This window comes from Thermobia domestica, chromosome 16, assembly GCF_964235325.1.
Source record: "Thermobia domestica chromosome 16, izTheDome1.hap1.1, whole genome shotgun sequence".
In the NCBI taxonomy this organism is placed as follows: Eukaryota; Metazoa; Arthropoda; class Insecta; order Zygentoma; family Lepismatidae; genus Thermobia; species Thermobia domestica.
The window spans coordinates 83,941,243-83,958,807 of record NC_137469.1 but is presented as its reverse complement, the minus strand read 5'-3'; the positions used below and the strand labels follow the sequence as shown (position 1 = coordinate 83,958,807).

The following is a 17,565-nucleotide window of genomic DNA, read 5'->3' as shown; positions in this document are numbered from 1 at the left end:
ATTCCGTGCATATTTTTATAATACATCTTTTAGCTTTGAATATGACTGTGTTAATTCAACACAATGGCTCTGTGGTACCCTAGTTCTGTTAAAATTTGACACAAACCTGGTACTACTTGAAGTCCATCGCATTTGGAGTAAAGTTTTAAAATGGTAGTCGCTAAATAAACCATTTTAAATTATGAGGAGTAATTTTAGTAATATAGAGGTAACCAAGAAAATTCATAAACTTTTGGAGGTCTGTGTTCAATTGGCCCTCACACCGTGAGTTGAATGCAAATGGAAGTAAGGCGAAGGTCAGTCGTTCGTGTGGATATATCCAACATACTACCTGGCTGTGGCAGTTCAGTTACATCATCAACTTGAGTAAGGACAGAGTGAACATGGGATCTTCACAGAACGTCATAAGGGCTGTATGCTGTACGAGTTCAAACTGGAGTCAAACGCGGTTGCAGCGGAGCGGAAGACATGCCAGGCTTTTGGTGAGGGTGTCATGACTATGCAGACAGTGCAGCTGTGGTTTAACAAGCTTAAGGACGGTGACGAAACACTCGAAAACGCACCACGTGCCGAAAGACCAATACATGTACAAAATGAAGATCTTCAGACAGCAATTGAAAAAAAAATCTTTAAGTTTTACGACCCACGAATATGCCAGCTAGACTAAAGGAGACTGTGATTATAAGAGAAATGAATGAAAGGTGGAATGAAGAAAGAGGGAGGAAACGGGAGAACCCCGAGAAAACCCACGCACACGGTGTTTGTCCACCACAAAGTTCACTTGGCGGACGGAGACTGGGATCGAATCCGAGACCCCACGTACCAGAGGTGAACGCTCTACCACTGAGCCACCGCAGCCCTTAGGCAGCAAATGAGGCAAACAGTGGCCAGGCATGTGAGGAACTGGAACTACAATTCAGTGTTAGTGGAGACACCATTCGGTAGTACCTCCATCAACTATGAAAGCACAACAAGTTGGGTCGATGGGTCCCACATGATTTGACTCCGGACCAGAAGGCAACGCGAGCAGCCATTTCTCGACAGGGTGTTGACATGTGATGAAAAGTGGGTCCTGTACGAAGCTCCACGGCGTCGTCATCATTGGTTAGCATCCCGAGAACTGGTTCGAAAACAGCCGAAACCAGTACTGCACCAGAAGAAGGTCATCCTGTGTGTTTGGTGGACTGGTCGCGGCATCGTGCATTGGGAACTGCTACCAGCTGGTCAGATCATCAATGCAACTATGTATTGTCAGCAGTTGAGCCATGTTCAAGAAAAACTCAAAATTCTGGAGCCAGCACGTCTGAATCGCAAAGGGGTCATCCTGTTATAGGACAACGCTAAGTCTCACGTGGCTAGGATGTTCTGGGACACCATTCTAAGCCTTGGATGGGAAACACTATTACATCCGTCATACTACCCGGACACTGCACTGTCCGATTATCACCTGTTCCATTCCTTGGACAATCACAATAGAATACACCAGTTCAAATCCCTAGTAGAGGTGCAAAATGCACTTGATACCTTCTTCGCTTCACGGCCCACCAAGCTCTACCGCGATCGAATCCATGGCCTTCCAGAACGTTGGCAGAAGGTCGTCGATGCTGATGGGAACTATTTTTGATCTTCCAGGTACGTCTTAGGTGAGATATCGGTGTTCCAGGGTGGTGGGTGAAAAAGTGACAGAACTTTCTTGGTTACCTTTCTACATCAAGTGTTGTTTTATAACAACTGTTTTGCAAAAACACTCCCTTTCTTATTAAATAAACATGACTCTTGTAAAGGATATTAAAATGTGGCATACATTATTTATAACGAAATATAATCAATGACAAAGAAAAACATAGTGCAAATAAAACAACAGATGACAGCACTTTTAGTCATGTAAATGTCAGAAAACTCACACACTCTCAAAACTATTTTGTGGAAGATTACAATCTAATACATTGTTCGTTACTTGGTATAAGTGGCAAACATAACGTGTAAAACCTTAGTAAAAACTAAAAACTAACACAAATTCTCAATCTCACTTAATATTTATGAGATTGGAAGTCAATCGGCACGCTTAAAATTATAGTATTCGTGTATCTATGTGATACACAATATTTTGAAATGGTTGTGATATACAGTATATATTTTTTAAATCATTATTCTTCAAATGAAAGACCACTGACCACTGATGAATAATACAATTATTAGTATTACGTAATATCTCAATGGCTTCATACTAGATATACACGTGCACCATGCAAGCTGAGATGGTACAAATAACACATGAAATTTATAGAAAGATCACCGTGGCACTGTTTCTACTTTCACGTTCCTTCGTTTATTCATCTAGTTCTGTAAATCGCTACGGTGCTATTTTCACACCGCTTAACACCGTGTTTAGTAACACCGGGGTTGCGTTAACCGCAACACCGGACCCATCGTGTTGAAATAACACGCTAAATTGGTAATCATGCTAAAACCACTAGTCTGTTTTTAAATATGAGATGTTTTAACATCATCATTTTATGCTGTATTTGGAGAACAATTTACTCTGTCTTTTTTCTTCTAACGAACTCTAAAATTGAGTAGACACAAAATAACACTTTTAGGCATTATAATGAATGTGCGCAAATTCTCAATAAAGTTCTAAAAAGAAAGTCAATTCCTACAGCGTTCTGTTCCATTCACTCGACAATGAATAAAATAGTAATCGCACCAGTGTGAATTACAACGGGATGATTTGAAGAGAATAAATAACTTAACAAAATTAGAATGGAACCTTTATTTAACATAAATTGGAAATAGTATTTGCGTCATTGTTAGAAGTGCGTTTATTATCGATAGAAGAAGACAAAATGTCATACTTAACAGTAAATTTTGTTATAATATACAATAAATAAATACTGTAAATTATCAATCTGTTCCATCAGAATCTCAGCCATCAATTTATTATTGGCAATGAACAACATGACACCATAAAAATTCATATTTTCGATTTTCCCGAATGCTACGCATAAGGATTTTCCAGTCACTCGTATCATTTGTTCAAATGAGTGATACCTATCAATTGGTATACATATCGTGTTCGGGCTTCTTTTATTTTCGTTAAATCCTAATAATACTGTAGATTTTTACCACAGCATATTAAAGGTATATGAGCAAGTCAGAGGCATTCATGCTCGCGCCCCTCAAACTCCCTCACCCTCAATGACGTGAGGGCAAGGACAAGCTTCGACAGTGAAGGCAATGGTGCGTAAGGACGAGGACAAGCTTCGACAGCGAGGGCGAGAGTGCGTAAGAGCGAGGACAAGTTTCCAGCACGAGGGCGAGCGATGGACAACTGCCTTCGCGAGGGCGAGCGATGGACAACTAATACTGCGAGGGCGAGGTTGAGTGTGGTGTCGGAGTAAAATCAGCACATATAAAGCAAATATTGTGATATCGTAATTATAATCGGACAAAATCTAGTTTTAGGGCTAGATAGAAGAATTTATTAACGAATTTTGTTTACCAAAACTTCTTTGTATATTTACCCTGTCTGTCCATGTGTGTGCGTCTATCCGTCCGTCAGTCCATCCGTCTGAATGACAAATAATCTCAAGAACTGCTTGTTGGACCATGATCAATTCTGGCTACGATTAAAGAATAAAAAAAAATTAGGACTCGCAGTTCGTTGATGGAGTTGATAGTCAAATAGAAAGTGATAGAAATCGATCATTACCAATTTTAACGTTGATCACTATACTGCAAGAAAGTGGTAATAAATAGGAAGAACTAGTTTTCTGTAAATGATTAAGAGTCTAAGAATACATTTCTTCTCGAAGTGATAGTCATCCATTTCAACTTCCGGTTTCAATATTGATGTACGAGGGTAATTTAGAAAGTAATGCCTCCAAGCCTACTACTTGGCCAATAGTACTGCAAACATTCTGAACTGTTTATCATTAATGCACTGATGTTTAAGCTACAGAATGTCACTTGTCACTTGTCCTATCTCTTCTCGTTCCAGAGTAATCCATGCCATCTAGTGGTGACGTCCGGTTGAAACAGCGGGCCGTCATTGAATTTCTGACTTCGGAAGGTTGTGCGCCCAGAAACATTCATCGTCGGCGACTAGTCGTGGATACGCCATTACGACCCGATAACGAAGCGTCAGTTGATGGAGTACCGCCACACGTCCTCTCCTCCGCCAAAAAAGAAAAATCATAGTTGTCTCATCTGCTGACAAGTGTTGTTGACATTCTGCCTCATCCTGCCTATAGTACGTACGGATCTTGTGCCTGTGACATGACCAACGCTACAGTTATGACGTGTAGGTGGAAACAGCAGTTCGCCATTGGGATCGCCAGCAGTCACCACAATTCTTCGTTGACGGCATGAAAAATCTTGTTTCGTGTTGACGCAAGTGTGTTGCCCATAATTGGTACTATGTTGGAAAATGATGCCATCATTTCTAGCTGAGATTGCAAGGTTTCCACTGATATCGGTGCTATCTGTCGAACACAAACAAAGGTATCACCTTGGAGGCATTACTTTCTGAATCACCCTTGTACGTACACCAAAAGAAATGAGAACGATGATCGGTTGTTTGAAATCGATTTAGCGTTCTAAGATCAGATGCAGTCTTCTCCCTTAACCCTCTATTCAAATCAGAATTGGCAGAAATCAATCATTTTGGTTTTAGCGTGGATCACTATAGAGTAAAAAATGGTAATATATAGCGAGAAACTGTTGTCTTCAATCAATTAAGAGCCCCAAAAATATATTTGGTTTGATTTGACATTGAGTTTAACTTCCCTTTCAGCAGCGATGCTATATGTCATACGCTTACGCTTAACGTTGGATCTGACCCACACGAGCCCTCGTCAGGAATCGAACCCGGGTCTCTCACACCAAAGGCGCGTATTTAAGAATATATTCTATTTCCACTTTAATCTTTGTACTAAAACTGGAAATGATAGAAATCTTCCAGTTCTGGATTCAACTTCTTCCAGTTCTGGTTTCAATATTAATTGAGGAAATATTTTTTCATACAAACCAAACTCCTTCAGATGGTGTACATGTTATACAGCTACTTGTTTCCCTATAGTGTTTGTTTTATTTTATTTTATTTCATTAGATGACGCATCCAATGATCCCTTATTGAAATGGACTCACTTGAATGTGTGGACCAATGACCAATGTCGATCAGTAGGATGGGCCATGGTGGATTCACAATTGTGTGCATCTGGTGGCGGAACCACAAGCATCTGTGGTGTAAGTATTAGTTTCATGTTTCATTATGTAACGAAATTATCTGGTATTTTGTTTGGACTGTTTGAAATCAATGTTGTTCTGTTCTGGTAATACACAATCGTCCATTTTTTTTTTTTTTTTTTTTGGCAATACATTGAAATCTCTAAATAACGAACACCGATGGAATAGGACTATTTGTCCGTATGAGAGGTAACGTTACACAGGCTACATAATTATACATTACTTACGTCTAATACGGTAATTGTGTACACTACACGGTAATTTGTATATTAGTTATACTATACAGATAAATGTAAGTATAGGTTGAATATTGAAATCTTCAAGGTGTGAATTATTGGAGAAGTAAAGAAGATTTTACCTCTCAATCACATTTTGATCCCCTGTAAGGAAATTACCCGAAGCATCCCTATGGGGATACTGATTTGTCTCTCCTCAAACCAAGTTCAATGATAAGTTTAAGTATATTGTCAAATTCTATTGGTTTCCCTTTTATATAGCTTTAATCTGTGAGCTGTATTCCGAACTATTTAGTTTCGTCTTCTTCTAATTTTATACTCACGTATTCACATGTTCACATTATTTTCCCCTATTTTCAACGTCGCCCAAGGTAACTATCTTATTATGCCTATTGTGTCACTTGCAAGTAACTTCATATCCTTCGGTTTGTTGTTGGACGTGAATTTGGATACCGAGGTTATACTAACTACGATCTTTAACGAAGTCAAGTACGGATTTGCAAGCGTGTTATATTGTACATATACAATATAAGAAACTTTCAATCCCATACTGCAACACATTCGGAAAGGTTATGTGCAGGTATCTCAGACAATATGTAGCTCATTTAACATTAGTTGTTGTTGCTAAGTTGGTTGATTTCATAATTTTCTTCTCATTTTCTGTTGTCAGATAAATATATTTGTGTGTACAGTACATGCTACGGGGCTATGATTCCCTCATTTTGAATTATTGCACTTTTAGACCTCAGTATCCTGTTTCCCCTCCCAATATTAATATCCTAATTTGCACACTGAAAATACTGACTCGGTCCTCTAATTACTGGGATAATGTTCCAACATGGGCATCTCTTTTCCCTTAAGAAGAGTAAAATAAGAAAATATTTGTCGCTGAAATTTTATCATAAAGCAACATTTATTCCTTTATATTTAAAGTTGTAAGGTAATATGCAAGCTTTAAACGAAAGAGAAGTAAATTAGAAGGGAAAGGAGAACTTCCGCATTAAATTTGAGTCTGGTCTCCACGATTGTTTCTGTTCATTGGAGACTTTTTAGGATTTCCACCAGAAAGGAATTTATTACGGACAGATAACATAATGTCAATTCGGCGCTTACATTTGTTCTGCGTAGTGGTTTATCTGAGCTTATTTGTGAAAATTTGTTAATACCAGTATGAAACATTTCAAAATAAAATGTTCTACTATTGCATATTCCATAAAACCATGACAAATTAGAGGTATCACCATTATTATTTAGAAATGATTTTTACCATTATTCTAGTGTTTCTGCTTCACAGTATACAGGGTGTCCCAAAAGTAGGTATACACACCAGCACTCGATCAAGTATGACATTTTAATTTATTAAGATATTGAATTTATTTGCTTTCGTTTGTTCCGAGCTTAAGGTATAAGTGAAAATAAATTAAGAACAAATAAGGAAAAAACTAAGTCAATATTTGTATGGATAAGAATAAGTAAATGATATAAATTGTCATGACCGATCAGTACTGGACTGTATACCTACTTTTGTGCCATTCTATATTACGACTTGTAAGAAACAAATTAGAAGACTAGTAGATTTGAAAAAAATAGGCCATAGGTCATTAGCTTATTTAAATTAGATATTTTAATTTCTAGTATATTGTATTCGCACATTTATTTTCAAATTGTAGAAAACGTTTTCTGTGCTAAATGCATATGAACTCGGAATAATTCCTGCCCGTTGCATCAAGGTGGAGTCTTCTCGTTCTGCCTAAATGCCCTCCAGCACTTTGTACAAAATATTTTAAATGATCTTATCTTTAGGCAGAACGGGAATTCCTGTTCAGCCTAATTCCCGTTCTGTCTAATCCTTCGATACGGGGAATTTTTTGCAGGAATAGATTTTTCTAGGGAATTTTTCTGTAGTAATTATAGCAGATTCTGTAAGGAGAATAACTATTTCTTCAAGCTTCATCATAAATTTTAGATGTTATTCTACTTGTTCTCCGAAAAATAATTAAGATACAATTCTATTATTAGCAGCGTTATTCACATCTTCTTTAGTAAAAATAATATGATTTTTTAAAAATATCTGCTGGAAAATGGAAAATTGGTTGACTTAGTTGTAAGAAAACCCTTTGACATTGTAACTGAAACGAACATAAAAGAAATTTACTTCGATCTAATATCAAGCCATTTCACAACAAAATTTTATTCAGGTTTACAGTAGTTTATTTCCAGCAGCTAAGGTTTGCAGTACTTAAAATGTGTCACAGGTCACAACCTCAAGACATGTTTGGCCACATACTTAACAAACAATTTAAGAGGAGAGTGAGGATATTTACCATTATCTTTTCCCGACCCATCATCATCACAAGTTGTCGCCATCGCTGGAAGCAGTCCTTACAGCGCCTGTTGTGGGACGCTGTACAATTCCCTTGCCGCGTTATAGTGGATGTCATGGAAGGTATCAGATTGTTTCATTTTTAAGCTGGGTTTCTGTGAAGAGAGCAACAAGATGTCACATAGAATTTAGCCGGTGAATAGGGGACAGTGTGCAATGGATATGTTGATTATGGAACTCGGAATTTAAGGATTCGGATGTCATTTCTGAAGTGTAACACGGAACATTGCCATAGTGCAAACGCCACCGTCCAGACGCCCACTTGTCCACCATTACGAACAACAGAATTGCATAACCATTGTAACACAGCTGTGTAGACTTCCTGATTATCGATTTGACCACGTGGAACAAGTTCGTGATGCACAAACTCGAACATGTAAAACGCACACATATACGCACAGTCAGTATGACTTTCACCCAGGATCGGATTTGTCTGGCCATTTTGGGTCTTGAAGATCCAGATGACTTCCATTGGAATGGCATTATCATGGGTTTAGAGTCGTACTCTTAAATCTATGATCTCTGTGTTTGTATTGGCCAGGAGAGTTGGATCGTTGACAGCTATTCCCTACAGTTTTCTGTTGAAGATGACACGCGTGTCCTTTTGATTCTGTGTGAGAATTCTCGTGACAAATTTAGCCCCTACACAACGCATTCCTAGATCTTCGTGTACGTTTCAGTGATATAAGCCCATTGCAATGTTTAACTCCCCTAAAATCTTACGGACGATCGGATTTTGCAAGTATACCAATTTTCTCCTCATTCCTACTTATGGACGGACAACCAGGATGGGGATTATTCTGCATGAACATTTTTCCAGCTTGGAAACGTGATAATCACTAAAAGCTCGTTGCACGACTCACTGCTGTATCGCCGAATGCTACTTGTAACACTTAGGACATCTCTATGTTCGTCTTTCCAAGTTTAAACGAAAATTTAAAAGATTTGCTGCTTTTTTTTTTCGACCACCCATTTTGCATAGACACAGATCACACAGCACCACATGCAACCAAGTCATACACAACCATACCTAGCCTCAGGTGAGCGATAGCACATTGACTTATCATGAGATGTTGCTTGCTGCATGCACATGCAGTGAGCATTCCGAACTACATTTAATATTTTCAAAAAAAAAAAAAAAAACCCTCTGGAAAGTAAATCAACATGTGTATCAAGAAATATACATTACACACCACAATATATTCACATCGCATATTAAAAGATATCCAGATATTCAGATTGTTATAAATAAAGTTCACTTGTAGGATTCTTTAGGGAAATTTCAACAATTTTGAATGAGCAAGTATACCTTGTACTACACTGTCTACATTCATTTTGCTCTCCGTTTTCTGCAGGGTGACAGTGGCAGTCCATTGTTCATTGAAGGAGGCGGTCGTGCTGTTCAAATAGGAATTGACTCATGGGGTGATGGTGGATGCCCTGGAAGTATGCCCAACGGCTTTACTAGGGTCACTTCTTACTTGGATTGGATCTCACAAACCACAGGAATCAATATTCCATAAAGAACATATTCATCGTTAATAAATAAAATGTTCAAAATTACTTGTAGCTAAGACTATCCAATAAAAACTAATATTGCATTTCTTGTCTTATTTACCCACTGGAAAACAAAGCTGATTAATCCTTTCCAAGAAGAAATATCAAAGATTGGAAATCATATAGTTCGATTATATATATTTATATATATAATCTCCCGATATACAAAATCATATGGTAATTGTAAAAGTCATGAAAAAAGAAAAATAAAATTATTTTTTTAAATTTTATACATATTTAATGTTATCATTAAAGAATTTGGTTTACCAAAACTTCTTTGTATATTTACCCTCTCTATCAGTCCGTCTGGCAGACAAAAAAATCTGAAGAAATATTTAATAGAGGACCACCACCAATTTTGTAGAAGTTCAAAAGTTGAGAATAGAGTTCGTAGATGGATGCAATAATCAAATCGGAAGTGGTAGAAGTCAATCATTTCCGGTTTCTGTGTTGGTTACCGTAGAGCAAGAACGGTAGCAGATGGCGAGAAATGGATTCCTTTTAAAAACAGAGACTTAGCAAAGGTATCACAGCTACCTCAAAATCCTATAGATACACCTATACTTAAACCAGATAGATACATCTACACTTAAACCTTGAATTTTCATGACTGTGGGGTGTGTAAAGTTTTGGGGCGAAGTCCTTGTCTTCTGTCTGTGTTCAAGCATGACTGTGGTTGATTCACGTATGTATTTGAAGGGATAGCAACTGTCACAAATCCCTAAAGTTCTCTTCCTATTTGTATGGCAGCTTTGGCATTCTGTGTATCCCTGAAGGCTGTCCTTAATTCCAAGAGTGGTAATATCTGGATATGGTGCTCTTGGGATGTTTCTTGATGAATTCATCATGAATCCGGGTTTTCACGATATTGATTGACTCGATCTTTTCTAATTCTGGATTTGATTTAAGCATCTTATCCAACTTCTTTTTATTTTTTTTTTTTTTTTCAATTTTCGTCTGGGTCAGAAAGTGACTCGTAAAGAGATGCATCTTGAGTTTCAGGCGCTTAATTGTTTGAACAATAGTCTGAAATGCATATGAAGTGCATATGAATGATATTAATATGTTAATAGACATTATCATTTTGAAATCTCAACTTTGCTTCACGTACACACACGGTCTGACTATCTTAGGATCTGTAACCATCTGTTTCACTTGTATGATGTGATTCTGATAGAAGGAAAAAATAGATAACCATGTCCCCGACCTAGTTATCCAGACCTTGTATTTATATTTGAATAAATTTTAAAGCTAAAGATAGCAGAAAACCAACTTATTTTAACCTTTAATTTTGTTATGAAAAAAAAGAAAGAAAAGAAAAGAAACTGCCTCTAATAAACAATATTTGCTTTGTTCTTATTTTATATATAATATTACCTTTTATTAGAAAAAAAAGCAACCTTTAGCACGTCTTCAAACACTGCAATCTCTTCTTGTATGCTTCCTGATAAAAGTAGTTTAACCACTTTCGATAAAAGAAGGAGTCACATTGGAGAACCATACGGGAACTCGGAATTATTCAACTTATTGATCCAAAAAAGAACGAATTCTTGTATGGAGGAATCAATTTGGAAAAACCAAGGAACTTGAAATCGTTCAGCTTGTGAAATCAAAGGAATAGATCCGGATAAATGAATCCTTGTTGGAAATGGGACAAAAGGAGTCGATTCCGCGAAAGAATTAAATTACCCATCACTACTCAACTATTCTGTTAATGTGCTTATTTATTACAATTATACAGAAGTTCATTACCACTACCGTATAGCAGCTCCGTAAAGTAGCGCCATCACATGGTTATTACGTAATATTGCATAATGATTATAATATAGATAAATAATACAGGGTGAGCACAGAAACAGCACCTGATTTTAAAGTGCCATATAATTAACATTTAATTGAATATTTACATAAAATTTTGTACAGTGCTCAGTAAACTCAAAGTATTTTCCCATCTATCTTTCCAGAATCCTAGTTCTGACCAGGGCAGCTAGAGGGCAGTAACATCGAAAATGGCGTTCACCTCACAGCAACGAAGCTGGTGCGTTTTACAATTTGCAAAAACAAGCAGTTTTGTGAGAGTGCAGCGTGATTTCAAACGACAATTTAATGCTGATCCACCCACACACAAATCCATTGTGAAGTGGCATAGAACGTTTGTTGAGACGGGGTGCATTTGTGATCAAAGAAAAGGACATTCAGGGCGACGTCCAGTCTCCGAGGAAACTGTGGAGCGCTTCGCCTTCGTACACAGCCCACAGAAGTCTACACGTAAAGCTAGCAGAGAGTTTCAGATGCTACAAACAACAGTAAGCAAGTTCTTACGCAAGCGTTTGCGGTGTTACCCGTACCGACTGCAGTTGGTTCAGAAATTATACCCACAAGACAAGGTAAAGCGCCGTGAGTTCTGTGAGACTATGCAAAATTTCATGGAGGACGACGAAAACTTTCTAATGAAGATCATTTTCAGCAATGAGGCGACATTTCACTTAAGTGGAAAGGTGAATAGACACAATGTAAGGATATGGGGAACCCAGAATCCTCATGCAACTGTAAATGTGGAATGTGACTCACCAAAAATCAATGTTTTTTGTGCAGTATAAGAGCGTCGGGTGCACGGTCCGTTCTTCTTTCAGGAACAAACAATTACATGTGAAAGTTACTTAGCACTGCTACGTAACTGGTTGATTCCGCAACTTAGTAATGCAGAGACAGACGACTTCGTTCTACAACAAGAAGGAGCGCCGCCACACTGGCATCGTGCTGTACGCAGATTTCTAAACGAAAACCTCCCAAACCGATTGATAGGGCGCTCTGGAGTCAATGATCAAGTTCTTTGCAATTGGCCTCCAAGATCACCTGACCTCACTGTTTGTGACTTCTTTCTGTGGGGATTTGTGAAGGACAAAGTGTATGCACCTCCACTACCCGCAACTCTGAACGATCTCCAAGAACGCATCAGTGATGCTGTCAACTCCATCACACCGGATATGCTTCACAACGTGTGGTTGGAGCTAGATTACCGCCTCGATATTTCCTGCGTTACAGGTGGCGGACACATAGAGTGTTTGTGATTTTAATTATTGCTACAAAACTTTTTGAGTTTACGTATCATTGTTCAAAATTTCAGCAAAATATTCCTTCGCACATTAAATTAACACTAATTTGAAACCTGGGACTGTTTCTGTGCTCACCCTATACAGTATAATAGCAATTGTTTTACTTTGGAGTGTAAATTTCAGAAGATTTAATAGATTTTAAAAAATCCATCAGTAGATCAGTAGACAACTCTAAAGTACAGTAGATCTGAAATATCAGTAGGGTTGACAACACAGTAATCAACGGTATGCGTAAATTCCAGTATATCACTATTCCAATGTCAATGTTCGTTGAAGGCACGTTCTGAAATGTACCACAAAGGAGCTGTTCCAAAAGTGTCCAATTTTCCCGTTTGCGTCGCGCGCATATAGTTTGGTGTGGGAAGAGATCGTGGCCTAAGACCTTTTTCCATATAAACAATGGTGGCCATAGCTCAGCGGGAACATGATCAAAAATGGATCAATAATACAATGGAAATGCAAAAGCGCGCATGTTTTTGATATTATTTTTTTTTATATCGCCCAAGAGAAGTGACGCACTCCATTTAGGTTTTATAGAAGTGAGATTACACATTGAGCTCTACAAGCACTATCCGTTTCGTTGCACTCGAGCCTGCGGAACAGGGAAATTAAATCGGGGACGTGCCATCTCCGATGCTCAGATTGGTTTGATATAAGGCAAACCTCTCGGAAGAGAATGCCGTAACCGTGTGTCGTATTTCCACTGAATGGCATTGCTATATATGAAATAAGTGGAATTGAATGGTAGTTAGGATTTCGCACATTGTGCACCATATCTAAAAAACAGGGATGTTCATAGAAAAAAAACTGATGCACGAACAAGGTAAGGCTTCATATCAAGCCAGTCTGAGCATCGGAGATGGTACTCCTCTGACTTTGACCCGATTTGTTTTCCTGTTCCTGAGGCTCGAGTGCGATGAAACTCATAGTGGTTGTAGAGTCCAATGTGTACTCTCACTTCCATAACACCTCAACGGAGGGCGCCCCTATTTTGGGCGATATACAAAAAATATGTCAAAAACATGCGCGCCTTCCGCGCATTCCCATTGTATTGTTCACTCATTTTTGATCACGTTCCTGATGAGCTATGGTCACCATTGTTCATATGTGAAGGTCTTAGACCACGCCCTCTACCCACATCAAATTGCATGCTCACAACGCAAACGGGAAAATTGGGGACTTTTGGAACAGGTCCTTTGGAAACAATTGGTTGAGTTCTGTGTTTATGCTATACTATTACATCTGGTTGGACTACACGCTCGCAATGCATCTGAAACTTCAACTGTACATTTTAGTCTAGGCGCTAGCCCATGCCACGTGTGAATTATATGTGCCCTCATTTTGAGTGCTGGGTGTTATTATCCACTTAAAAGAGTGTCTTTTGATCACGTGATCTGGTTCATGGTCGTTTACTCGCATATTGCATTCAAGGTGGCAGATCATGACTCTCTTTAAAAGCTCATAGCTCGGCCAAGTATGGACCGATTTTCATCATGTTTTCTTCCTTTGGAGAGAGAACATTATGCTCTACAGTTTTGTATTCTTTCCTTTTTTGCGAAATCTGCGCCGTTTTCCCGAAAAATTGGAAAGAGTAGAATTAAAGATAAAATTTTATTCTATTTTCATAATTCTCTCGAAAATTGCAATTAATTAAACATTTTAATAAGTCACAAAAAAGAAGCAGAATTTAATGTTTAAAACGGTATACAACATGCTGGATTTAGTTTAAAACTAGGCTATATATTAAAGGAAAACTAATAGCTTGTATGAGTTTAAATTGTTGTTACAAAACTAGCTTTTCCGCCCTTTTTACCTTCTAGCAATATATCTGTACTGCAGGCGCTAGCCCACGTCACGTGCGAAGTTTTGTGTCCCCTAACTTTTGTTCTGGGGTTTGTTTAACATATACGAGTATAAAAACGGTCACATGATCCAGATCATAGTCGTTTGGTTGCCATATTTGAAAATGGACGCCACATTACTACATTATTTTGTTTAAGTATATCTCTGTATCCAATGATCCAAATTTACAGCCTGGTTGCTCATTTTACTCCTTTGTAAAGTAAATCTCATAGTTTTAAATTATAATGTAATTTGAAGAAAGAAATAGAACAAAGAGAAAAAATACTTTTACAAATAGAAGAATTATATACTTTTAAACAAATACGTCGTAGTGGATAATACTGATACAAATCAATACTGATCTGCGGAATTCAAACACCGTCTTCTTTTATGTAACCATAATCCAATGGGTTGAGTTTATCAGACAGTTCCAAAGCACGAATCGATTTACAGCATTGCAAGTAGCTTCTTTTTATGTGAAGACTAATAGATCTTGAAGTAGGGGTCAAATTTTGAAAGTTTCGATTTTTTTTTTAAATGGAATTAATGAAAACGTAATTTATCCATTGTACCTAAGCTTGAGCCAAGTACACAAACCAAAACTTCTTATGCTTTTTTTTTCATGTTGTCATTTAGTGGCTCTTTGCCAAAATCTGCAAGAGGTCTTCCGCACATGATTCCGCTGCTTTTAAAGCTGCTGCTTGTAGTGTCGCAGCCGGTTAAAGAATGAATAGTTGGTAAAGCTGTTAAAACAACAAACAGTACTCTGGTTTCAAATGAGTAAGGGCATCAAGAAAAAAATTAGTATCAGTAGAATAAATAACCACGTTGCTTACTTTTGAAGTCAGTGTCATGTGAGAAATATAGGCTAGGATCCTTTCATCTGCTCCTTCATGATCAGATTCCAAAATAAGTTCATTCTCATCCATTCCATTCTTAATAGAAACACATCTTAGTTGAACAAGGTTTACTACACCACCAAGATAAATCGGAACAGATGAAGTAAAAGAATCTTTTTCCAAGGATATCCAATCAACGAAGTATGACTGCAACAATTCTTTGTTTCTATATGAGGCCCAGTAAGCGTCAGTATCTACAGGAAGCGATGTGCTGTCCTCCATATTCTATAAGTTATTTCCGTGATCTCTTGGACCTTTCAAGCTTTTACAATTTTCTTCTTATAAACGTCGAAAACAATGTTGATGCACTCACTTGTGTGAGAAGCTTGGCAGATAACTTTCCAAACGCTTCTTACAAACTCTTCATATGTCTTCAAGTTCAAAGATTTTATTACAACCTACCTTGCAACTGCCATAAGTTCTATAACTGTTGCTTTACCAGATGATTGAGGAATTTCGGAGTTTGGCGGTGTTTGTAGCTTTTTTCTAGTTCATGAACCAGCTGCGATGAAGGTTTTGTCAGAAATCCATTTCTCGTCAAAAATAAAGATGTAGAAATTAATTTAAATATTACGAAAGTTTCTATGTAACCCCCTACCTCAAGATCTATCAGTTTTCACATAAAAAGAAGTTATTTGCAATGCTATAAATGGATTCATGCTTTGGAACCGTCTGACAAACTCAACCCATTGGACTATGGTTACATAAAAGAAGACGGTATTTTAATTTCGCAGGTGGCAGATGACCCATCCGAGCCTGAACACTTTCCTAAGCAATGTAATTGCCAGATATGCTTAAGAGAAACTGTATGTTCCTATAGAAAAGTGGAAATGTAAAAGTACTAGTTTAGACGAAAGCAGGAACACTCATAAATAATATTATGTTTTTACCTAGACTCTGAACGATTTGAAATATTCATTTTAATTTTTGAAACTATGTTTTTAATTTGTGTCAGTATTATCCACTGTGATGTATTTGTTTAAAAGTACATACTTCTTCTATTTGTAAACATATTTGTTGCTCTTTGTTCCATTTTTTCAAATTACAGTATAATTTAGAACTATGAGATTTACTTTACAAAGGAGTAAAATGAGAAACCAGGCTGTAAATTCGGACCACTGGATACAGAGATATACTTAAACAAAATAATATAGTAATTTAGCGTCCACTTTCAAATATGGCAACCATACGACTATGATCTCGATCATGTGACCGTTTTTATACTCGCATATGTGTTAAACAAACCCCACAACAAAACTTTGGGGACATAAAACTTAGCACGTGAGATGGGATAGCGCCTGCGATGCAGATATATTGCTAGAAGGTAAAAACGGCGAAAAAACTAGTTTTGTAACAATTAAAATCATACATGTTATTAGATTTCCTTTAATATATAGCCTAGTTTTAAACTAAATCCAGCATGTTGTATACCGTTTTAAAGCTAATTAAATTCTGTTTCTTTTTTGCCTTATTAAAATATTGAATTATTAGCCATTTTCGAGAAAATTACGAAAATATAATAAAATTTTATCTTCAATTCTACTCTTTCAAATTTTTCGGGAAAATGGCACAAATTTCGCAAAAAGGGAAGAATACAAAACTGTAGAGTATAATTTTCTCTTTCAAAAGACAAAAAAAACATGATGAAAATCGGTTCATAATTGGCCGAGTTATGAGCTTTTAAAGAAGGTTATGATCCGCCATCTTGAATGCAATATGCGACTAAACGACTATGAACCAGATCACGTGACCAAAAGAAATTAACTCTCTTTTAAGTGGGTAATAACCACCAGTCAAAATGAAAGCATATGTAATGCACACGTGACACAGGCTAGCGCCCGCACTATTTGCAAAGTTTTGTATGTAAAAATTTCTACGATCATCTTTTAAAGCCACCTTTGAAATTGATTACGCATAGGAAATTCACTGTGAGTACACTATACTGTAAAATGCACGCACATTATTACACAGTAATATCGTTATTGCATCTCAGTAATATTTTTATTGTTTATTATCGAAAATGACAAATGAAAAAAGCTCATGAGTATACAGAACGTACGGACATTTGCATCAATTCTTGAAAATTACAGATTAATACGAATAATGATTTGTGATTATTTGTACTTGCAAAATGCCTTTGAGTTTGATGCATTCATTAACTCTTGAGGAGTGCTTAATAGTATCTTGAACTACTTTCTTTTACGTGTAGTGATCTAATACTGTTGTAAACAATGGGGTTTACGTAGACGTCCATGTTAACTGTTGACATTGAGTTCTCACATCTA

The 17,565-nt window shown here is 37.2% G+C and overlaps 1 protein-coding gene across 1 annotated transcript in view; it reads left to right on the top strand.

The window, feature by feature from the left end:
- The window catches only part of LOC145672777 (brachyurin-like), a 40,757-nt gene extending 31,280 nt beyond the window's left edge, over nt 1-9,477 (top strand). The window contains exons 6-7 of the mRNA XM_081741942.1: nt 5,111-5,247; nt 9,222-9,477. Coding sequence (XP_081598068.1) covers nt 5,111-5,247; nt 9,222-9,389 — 305 coding nt within the window. The 3' untranslated portion in view covers nt 9,390-9,477. The remainder of the gene's footprint in view (nt 1-5,110; nt 5,248-9,221) is intronic.
- Nucleotides 9,478-17,565: the final 8,088 nt, after the last annotated feature.